At 38.0% G+C, this 10,299-nt stretch overlaps 2 protein-coding genes across 2 annotated transcripts; both read left to right on the top strand.

The window, feature by feature from the left end:
* Positions 1-592: 592 nt before the first annotated feature.
* LOC113347003 (probable protein phosphatase 2C 2) lies at positions 593-3,544 on the top strand. Its single transcript, XM_026590574.1, has 4 exons — positions 593-903; positions 1,524-1,721; positions 1,828-2,063; positions 2,656-3,544. The coding sequence occupies exons 1-4, from the start codon at positions 745-747 to the stop codon at positions 3,245-3,247; spliced, it is 1,185 nt and encodes a 394-aa protein (XP_026446359.1). The 5' UTR covers positions 593-744; the 3' UTR covers positions 3,248-3,544.
* A 3,532-nt stretch (positions 3,545-7,076) lies between these two features.
* LOC113347002 (dihydrolipoyl dehydrogenase, mitochondrial) lies at positions 7,077-9,725 on the top strand. Its single transcript, XM_026590573.1, has 2 exons — positions 7,077-7,409; positions 8,274-9,725. The coding sequence occupies exons 1-2, from the start codon at positions 7,134-7,136 to the stop codon at positions 9,522-9,524; spliced, it is 1,527 nt and encodes a 508-aa protein (XP_026446358.1). The 5' UTR covers positions 7,077-7,133; the 3' UTR covers positions 9,525-9,725.
* The last annotated feature ends 574 nt before the right edge of the window (positions 9,726-10,299 follow it).

Genomic DNA, 10,299 nt, shown 5'->3' with positions numbered 1-10,299 from the left:
TAACTTTCCCAATTAGGAAACTGACCTATTTTTCTGAAACTTTTATTTATAGAAACTGGCCTATTAAAAAAGAACGGAGGGAGTACTATTTAAACACATGCATGTGTGGTTTCTAATCAAATGCATTTGTAATTTTTAGGGAGGGAGCATACCAACCATCAGTGAAATTGATTATCATTATTTATATACACATGCATGTGTGATTTGTAACCAAGTGTATACGTAATTTTTAACCAAGTGTTGATTATGTCAACACGTGGTAAAAAATCTAAAATTACTAGATGGGGAGATGATGATGTCAACAAGTGTAAACACAAAACAAAAAAGAGTGTTCATAAAGTCACTTATAGTGGCAATCAATAATGCAAGTAACCTAATTTTCTTCTCTTCACTTCTTATATTTCTTCCTTTCTTCTACTACTTCTCTAGAATCAATGACTACGTGTCAATAGTCTACTCACACGGTATAGCAAACGAGGTCGGTATCATCATTCCCACGTGTCGGTTAAACAGACCAAATTTTACTGGTAACCACCGGTCAAAATTTCTGACTAACAGCCGGTATATATTGATTTTCAGCACAGCAGTTTCATTTGTTTACCGGCTAACAACTAAATAACGCGGGAGTGAAGAAAAAAAAATCCCCAATTTTCATAAAGACGTAATTTCAGAAAAATCTATAATTCCAGAAAAAATTGTGATTCAAGGAAGAGAAGAAGAATTCTAAAATTTTGTAAACGGGTGATGTTAATTTGTGATGATCGTAGATTAGAGATGGTAGCAGACACAGAAACTGTTAGGGTTTTGGATGTTCAATACAGATGTGGTGTTGTTGGTAAAGGAAATAATAACAACAATAGTACTGATCTTTACGATTCTGATGTTAAAGTCGAATTTGAAGTTGTAAGTTTATTTTGATATCTTTGTTCTCTTTTTCTGTTTTGTTTTGCCGCAATTTCTTACTTTACTGAGATGATTGAAACCTAGTTTAGGATTTTTTTTGAGATTTTTGGTGTTTTTGACTGAGTTGGAAAGATGGAATCTTTTGCATGTTATTTTGGGTTTTGATGGAAACCCAAAGTAGTGAATAACTTAATTTGTATTTTAATTACAATATTTTAGGAATTGAAATTATTTTGTGCAGTTTATTAGAGTTGTTTACAAGAAATTGCTAGAGTTGAGAATTGAAGAACTCCCATATTATGTCAAATAAATAAAGTTGAAAATGAAATCTTTTGACTTTTTGAAACAACTGTTAAGATCAAAATCCTTATTAGAGTTTATTTTGTCTTCTGTGGGGCGGTGTTTTTAGTTTCAGTTTTTTTAGATGTAATTGTTTTGTTTGTTGCTCTCAGCTGTGTATGCCTTTGGCAGCCTCACCATCGAGTATATCTTTATCGAAAAATACACTAGAAGAATCTAAAACCATCTGTTATTGCGTTGTGTATATTGAACTTTAAATGGGGAAGGAAAATGAACTAAAGGCTTAATGTTGATCTTATTATATTGATTACTTCTTTCAGGATGTGAATTCTCCAAATGATGCTTCAAATGTACCCGTGGAATCAGACAGTTTGCAATTCTCCCCTTGTATTCGGTCAGGCAGTTTCGCTGATATTGGCCCTCGTAGATTCATGGAAGATGAGCATATAAGGATTGATAATCTATCTTCATACTTGGGTTCTGCTGTTAGGTGTCCATCGCCTAGTGCCTTTTATGGGGTAAGTGAAGTGAATTTAGCTCAGCATGTATTACCTGTTAAACAATCTAGTCTTTTATATGATTTCTTATGTTTCTTGTTTACATACTGGGTTGTCAATATATCAGGTGTTTGATGGTCATGGAGGTCCTGATGCTGCTGCTTACATCAAGAAAAATGCAATGAGGTTCTTTTTTGAAGATGCTGATTTTTCACAAACATCTGAAAGTAACGATGATGCTTTAGATGAGGTTGAGGATTCCTTCCGTAGAGCATTTCTTCTAGCTGACGTCGCATTGGCTGATGATGGCACTGTCAGCAGTTCTTCCGGGACAACGGCCCTTACTGCTCTGATACTTGGAAGGTATTTATTACACTTGCCACAGTCTGCTTCTTGCTGCAAGAAACTTCCATTGAGCATTGTAGGTGATAAATTATTCTTGGAGTTTGGTGCATTTAAACCTCCGCCTCTTTTAGGACGAGGAGAAAAACACTAGTACCCGGCCTACCCTTGCGTGGGTCATTTGCACCACGGGAACCAGTTGACAGAGTAGCCGTGTCCAGATATGGTCTATGGCTTAAAGAAAATCTCGGGATGGCACAGTTTTTGTCTCTTTTGCTTGTTAGTTTTAGCAGAGACACCATTAAAATTGATGTAGTATTATTGAATGTTGACCCTGAACTGGACTTAGGGCTCCCATGACACCATAAGAAAAATTGCATTAGCTGTATTGATTTCCATACGACACAGTAGCTTAATTGGACGGACTAGTCTAGATACTACACCTCACCTCGTCATTCATGTGCTAACTAGGGTAAGATTTAGGGTACTCCTCAATGAAGAAAATTTAGAGTACTCCTCAAAACGTAATTTGGATGTGATCCTTATGGAAAAAAATACATGTTGGTGTACTTGGTGTGGTCCATTGATTTTGACGTTCTTTTTTCTTATGCAGGCAGTTATTGGTTGCCAATGCAGGTGACTGTCGAGCAGTTTTATGTCGTAGAGGTGAGGCGATAGATATGTCTCAAGACCATAGACCGATTTATCCATCAGAAAGGCAAAGGGTCATGGATTTGGGTGGATACATAGAAGATGGGTATCTCAATGGTGTTCTTTCAGTGAGTCGTGCCTTGGGTGACTGGGACATGAAGTTACCCCGGGGATCCTCCTCACCTCTTATTGCTGAGCCCGAGTTTCAGCAAACTGTTATTACAGAGGATGACGAATTCCTCATCATTGGATGTGATGGTATCTGGGATGTGATGACAAGCCAAGATGCAGTGAGTATTGTCCGTCGTGGTCTACGACGGCATGACAACCCAGAGCAATGCGCCAGAGAACTTGTGATGGAAGCTCTGCGAAAGAACACTTTCGACAATCTCACTGTAATTGTGATTTGCTTCTCTCCATTAGATCATAGAGAATCACCACCAACTCCTAAACAACAAAAAGTGAGGTGCGTTAGTCTTTCAGAGGAGGCCCTTTGTAGATTGAAGAAATTGCTGGACAACAATGGTGATGACGCCGATTGTAAATATACTTAGCTGAATATATTTGTTAAAACTATGTATTTTGGGGACTGCTTGTATATTTCTGTGCCCCTGGTTCAGGTGGCAACCAGGGTTGGCAATTTTGTGCGGAAGTGGGGATGGGAATGTTGGCAGGTGCTTTTGTTGTTTACTGTTGTTGTAAATGGAGAGATGGGTACATATTACTAATAGTGGTTTATGAATATGTTGTAGTAGCTACTTGTAGTAGGCAGTTCATGTTAATCCTTTAGGGATTTAGAGCTTGTCTTCAAAGTTTTGCCCGTTAACTATTCTGTTTTTTATTTGATAATCTTACAGCCTGTTTTCCGTGTGTATGTCAAAATGCAACAAAACTCAAGAAGAAATAGCAACTCTTGCAGAGATGAAGAATTCGATATTCATGCTCCTTCAGATTGACTCGGACTTCCATATGAGGCATTCGCAGTTTCACCACTGTAGAAAATGTATCTCTACTCTCTAGATACCCAAACAGCATAAAGCAATCACAACCTTCTTGACAGCAAAAAAACAAATGAATGAAAATAAAAAAGAATTTTGGGTGAGAGAGGCTCGAACTCTCGACCTCAGGATTACTAGTATAGCTATGAGACCTACACGATAGCCAACTGCGCCACCACCCCATGTGGTTACTATTTCAAACTTTACCAAATTTGATTCCAGTGAAGCATGGATAAGCGTATGAATCACTGGTAGATGTTTGTTCGTTGTTTATCTATAAATGTAACATATTATCTTGATTTATGACCATCACATGCCACCTCTTATCTTACACCACAGATGTACTGCTACTAGTTCACTTCACAAATAGGTTAGGTAGTTAGATAATGGTTTATCTTCATTTTGTGGGAGCATATCGTGAGGACAGACTTCTCTTGGTTTTTCTTGTGTTTCATTGGTTTTCTTATCCTATTTTTTAAAAGATATATAGCAGCCTATTTAATTTACAATAACGTCTTTTTTCATGGTAATAATTCATTAAGAGGTACATCCAGAACCGTTACACGTAGTTTCCTTAATCCATTTGTCATTATAAATCTTGATCTACATATATTTTAGAACTCCAGATCATGTCAAGGAAGGCTGCTACACCTGGGATTTAGTTGTCGGTACCAAGCTAAAAACATCCTTACATGTTAAGTTTCAGTAACCCCGTGGAATTTGATAGCCCCCAAACAACCTTGCAATGTGCAAAGTCATGTTTGATTCTACCACTGAGCTGAAAAGATGACATTTATGTCATTTATTTACAAGTAATTAAACCTGGCTTGATGAAGGTACACCCAGATTAATTGGGGCATACCTAATTTTAAGTGGACTCTTTTTAAGGACTAAGGGGGAGTCCTAATAGGTGTAGTTACAATACTACCCTTACCCTTTATAATTCTTATTACCCTAATCAATTATCATTTTCATTTCATCTTCATCTTCTTTTCTTCTTCTCCTCCACCTCTACCTTACCGGCTCCTCCTTCCCCACCACCTAAACTCGTCGATTAATTCGTCGTAATCGTCGATTCAAAAGTTCCGATTAATCTTCAAAAACGGAACCACCACGGCGGAAGGGAACTCTTATGAAATACGCTAATAGAAAACTCAATTAATACAACCCTGGATTTGCAAAATAGTTCAACAAAAAGAGAAGAAAAAAACGGTTGAAGAAGAATAAATCATAGCCGCTGAAAAAGGAGAAATGGTGCCATTAAGAAAGTAAGGGCCTACTTAAACTCGCTCTGGTACTTCAATTTCATGTTTGCATGTCAAATTAGGTCAGAAAAATCAAAATTCTGAATTTGCAGTTATATAGCCGGCAAGTTGTTTGTTCCACGACCTTGCCGACATTTCATAGCTAGGTTTAGTCGGAAAGCTCTTAGGTTGAAGAACTTGCCGGTTGTTTAGTATCTGTAACTTGCAGAGTCGGCAAGGTATTCAACCTAGGACCCTGCCGGCGTCAGTTTTTTTTTTTAAGTCGGCGGGTTATAAATTTTTACCTTGCCGGCTGTATTTCAATTTTTTAGTATCTCCTGATGCCTTGAATTTTGAAAGTAGGAATGGTATTTGAATACCATCCTGCCGGCTTTAGTACGCAGAAACTCGAGTTAGACATCAGTCCTCCGTAAGGATGAACGCCGTAACCTTTTGATCTAGGGTACACAACAAATTTAGGCAAGAGTTTGGGAATCCTAATGGAAGAAGTGTTCAACAAGTCCATGATAGGCACCTAGTCATCGAAAACACGATACTCGCTTTTTTAGCTCTCCAACCTCGGATTTTCAATGCTACCAACTTCAACTTGTCCATTGATTAATTTGTAAGTCTTTTTGTGGTTTATTTTACGTGATCCATGTTGTTTGATCTTCCTACTAAACACCACTAACAAAGTAAGTTTGTGTTTTGTTTTTGTAGCATGAAGTTGTCAAAGCACGCTACTTGAAGGAAAAGGAGGAAGCATTCGCACTCGATGCAAGCTATGAATTCATGGTTTCCAAAATCCTGGAGTATGCCCCAGACTTCATGCAAGCCGGAGATGAATGAGATTCCTCCAACGGAGATTGATGGTTTTAGTGTAGGTTTTGTGGGTAGATCTCTATTAAACCCTCACGAGACTATAACTCGTCCACTAGGGTCGCCTAGGGGTTCAAAGGCTTGATGCACATGCTAAGTGCGTTCGTTTTTCCGTCGACAAGGAGTTATATTTTTGTTTCAATCAATGTAGTATCCAAAATTGCACGAATAAAGTGAATTGCATCTATTAGAATTCAGTTTTCTTTTTGGGGATAACTAAAGTCGGCAAGGTTGTAAGATTACTACAGTATCGACTAAATTCTAGCCGACAAGATAAGAAAGTTAATAAATGCCGACTACAGATAGCCGGCAAGGTAAGAAATCAATACCATGCCGACATAGTGAACCATTTACAACAGTCTCATGTGTGTCAAAAATAATAAAGCCGGCATTCTCTTCATTCGTATACCTTGACGGCCATTTTAAGTCGGCATTTTCTTCATTCGTGGACTTTGCCGGCCGATATCGGTCGACATGATATTCATTAGTCGACCGTGCCGACTTTTCATACTTTCAGAACTGAAAGTATTGATTTCTTCTTTGATTTTGAGTATGATTTCATACAACAGATTTGCAATCCCCTTTTTAGAAGTGTTTCGGATGTGTTCTTTCATTTCCGTTGCAAGAGATATTATAAAAAAAAAATCATCAAAAATCATCCCACAAAAGTTCAATCAAAAACAAAATTTCATAACTTAAATTCATAAGTTTTAATCTATTCAATCATTTTAAACTTAATTAATTAATCTAGTCAGAATTTTAGTGTTAACTAAACAAGAGTAGTTTAGCTATTTAAAAAATACATGGTTAAGGGGTGGCTTGGTTTACTTCAAAATGACCCAAATTTTGTCTGATTAGGTACCTGGGTATACCCCACTCAAGCCAGGTAATTAAATATGAACAACAATTAAAACATAAACGTAAGTTAAATTGCAGCAAAGAGACATATTCAACACGACCCTAAGTGGCTCCTCCTACTCTTTGCAGCCAATCTGTTAGCAACTTGGGGAAGAAATCGCCTGTTTAAAAGTTTCATCATCACTTGCGTGGGAGTGAAATTCTGATTGCGGTGTGTCAAAAAAAGAAAAAAAGAAGGATGGAGTGACATAGAAAATGACATTACTGTACAAAAGTAAATCTAACGATGTGGATATTATTACACCAACCACAACCGCACGATCTTTTCTTGGGGGCATTTTCGTAAATAGACCACAATAAGACAGCGTTTATTCTCCTTTTCTCTTCATATATTCAGAGAGAACGGAATAACGAAAAAATAAAAAGAAAAACCCATTAACAGCGTTGAAGAAGAAGAAGCCATGGCAATGGCAAGTTTAGCAAGAAAGAAGGCTCTATATTTCAGTAGCAATCTCTGCAAATCTTCATCATCATCATTTAAATATTCGTTTTCAGTTTCAAGAGGTTTTGCTTCTGGATCGGCTAGTGATGAGAATGATGTTGTTATCATTGGTGGTGGTCCTGGTGGTTATGTAGCAGCGATTAAAGCTGCTCAATTAGGTCTTAAGACCACTTGTATTGAAAAACGTGGTGCTCTTGGTGGTACTTGTCTTAATGTTGGTTGTATCCCTTCTAAGGTATAAAACATACACTGATTTCATTTTCGCTAATTAGGGTTTCTTCAATTATATCTTATTTTTGTTTATTTAGGGTTTAGATCTGGGGTTGGGTATTCCCGTATTTAGTGTTACTGATTGATTTGGGTAATCTTTCAATTTTTCGTAATTTAGGTAATAATTAGATGACGTGTTTAGATTGTGAAATTATGTGTTTGTATAGTGTTTTGTGGTTTGATGGTATTTTGTTTATCTTGTTTCTTTCGTGAGGTTGTTGTCAACCATACCTCAGCTCAATGGTTAATCATAATAGTACCACAACTATTTGTGCTGTTGATCTGTAGACTAGCGTCGTTGAATGTGCTAGGTTTATTCTTTATTGTGACCTTTGTATATGAGGGTAAAACCATATGTGCTTTTGGTTATTGTCCAAATAGTTGAATAAGGGAAGTAATTTTACAGCTAAGAAGGTAGAGAATGAATAAGAAGCAGAATCACCTGAATAGAAATGAAAATGATATATTGGGTGAGTGTGTAAAAAATCATTAGGTCTATTTAACTTTGTGATGGACATTAGCGCATATTTTAGGTTTTTAGTAGGAACTCTGGCAAATTCATTGGTGTTCATGACTGGGCTGGCTTGGGGTTGTGGTTATAAGGACTGCTATTTTCTGGTTACCTTTCCTGATGATTGCTATATGTGCCATGCAATTGTTATCAGCTTCTAGTGTCTGTAGTAGCTATAGACGCTTGTTATGGCAACTGGGTTCGATGGTATTCTGTGAACAGTTTTTCGTGTCTAAGTTGTATTCTTTTCCCTGTTTCAATCTTGTTATGTTGTGTATCTATGACCAGAATATTAATGATTTGATTTTGTTTTCCCAGGCCCTTTTACACTCCTCCCACATGTACCATGAAGCCAAGCATGCATTTGCTAATCATGGTGTTAAGGTTTCAAATGTGGAAGTTGATTTGCCCGCAATGCTTGGTCAGAAAGATAAAGCGGTTTCCAATCTCACTCGAGGTATTGAAGGCCTCTTCAAGAAAAACAAGGTAACATATGTCAAGGGTTATGGTAAGCTTATCTCTCCATCTGAGGTCTCTGTCGAAACCGTTGAAGGGGAAAACACTGTTGTCAAAGGTAAAAACATTATAATTGCAACAGGGTCAGATGTGAAACCTCTTCCAGGTGTAACTATTGATGAAAAGAAGATTGTTTCATCAACCGGAGCTCTATCTTTATCAGAAATCCCCAAGAAACTTGTTGTCATTGGAGCAGGTTATATTGGTCTAGAGTTAGGTTCCGTCTGGGGCAGGCTTGGATCAGAGGTGACTGTTGTTGAGTTTGCGTCTGACATTGTCCCCTCCATGGATGGTGAGATTCGCAAGCAATTTCAGCGTTCCCTTGAAAAACAGAAGATGAAGTTCATGCTCAAGACTAAAGTGGTAGGAGTAGACACATCAGGTGAAGGCGTTAAATTGACATTAGAACCATCAGCTGGTGGAGATCAGACCACACTCGAAGCTGATGTTGTCCTTGTCTCTGCTGGTAGAGCTCCATTTACAGCTGGTCTAGGACTAGACGAGATTGGTGTGGAGATGGATAAAATGGGCCGTATCTCTGTTAATGAGCGATTTGGAACTAATGTACCTGGTGTCTTCGCCATTGGAGATGTCATTCCTGGACCCATGTTAGCACATAAAGCAGAAGAAGACGGAGTTGCATGTGTGGAATACATAGCAGGAAAGGTAGGCCATGTGGATTACGACCTGGTGCCTGGGGTTTGTTACACACATCCCGAGGTGGCGTCAATTGGAAAGACAGAAGAGCAAGTGAAGACTATGGGAGTGGAGTACCGCGTCGGTAAATTCCCTTTCATGGCAAACAGCAGAGCTAAGGCAATTGACAATGCCGAAGGTTTGGTAAAGATCATTGCAGAAAAGGAGTCGGATAAGATTCTTGGAGTTCACATCATGTCACCGAATGCCGGAGAGCTTATCCATGAAGCTGTATTGGCTTTACAATATGGTGCTTCAAGTGAGGATATTGCTCGTACCTGCCATGCTCATCCAACTATGAGCGAGGCCTTGAAAGAAGCTGCCATGGCTACTTATGACAAGGCCATCCACATCTAAGGAGGCCCTATCTTTGGTTCCTTCTTCCTACTTTTTGTCTAGTTTTCTTCTGTCTATTGGAATGACTTTCTTAAAATTGTCGCTTGACGATTTTTCATAAGAAATGTCTGGTTTTAACAAACCAAAACAAATTACCCATGTTCATTGTTTTATGGGATCAAAATTTTAAATTGAGTTTGCACTTTTAAGAATGTTCAGGTAGCTGCAGGGTTTTTACATATTCCTCACTACACATGCATTTTAATCAGTGGATTGATTACTGACTTCTTTGTTGCTCATACACTGTATCTAAATGACAGCTTCTTCAATGCCTGGGCATTATCCCTACTCGGCCATGACGCAACATCTGCTAAAAGTTCTTCTATATGCTGAAATTCCTATTATCCCAGACCAAGTCAATAAAAAAATCCACCATACAGCTTGCACTCATCCTTATCCTTCCCTTGAATATTTGTTACTAAAGGCTAGAGCAATGACTGTAGCAATTTTCTACCAAAGACATTAAATTGACAGAATCCCTCCTTAAATATACAGATTGACTTCCCGCAAAAAGAAATCGTCATTTCCAATGCAACGAACCACGGCAAAACTAAAACAGAAAGATTACTCGAAGATGTATTTATTGATTTGAAGCTTGGATTCTAAGTTGTAGTATCAGTAAATAAAACCATGGCTTCTTCTAATGTTAGCACTCACCGTCGTCATCATTTTTCAACTCGAGTTGTTAGTTCTGCATTTTTGTTGCTTCTCTTCATTGTAAACTGTTTTCAGCCTT

This window comes from Papaver somniferum, chromosome 2 (assembly GCF_003573695.1).
Source record: "Papaver somniferum cultivar HN1 chromosome 2, ASM357369v1, whole genome shotgun sequence".
Lineage (NCBI taxonomy): Eukaryota > Viridiplantae > Streptophyta > Magnoliopsida > Ranunculales > Papaveraceae > Papaver > Papaver somniferum.
The sequence above is the reverse complement of the archived record's forward strand: the minus strand, read 5'-3'. Positions and strand labels throughout refer to the sequence as shown.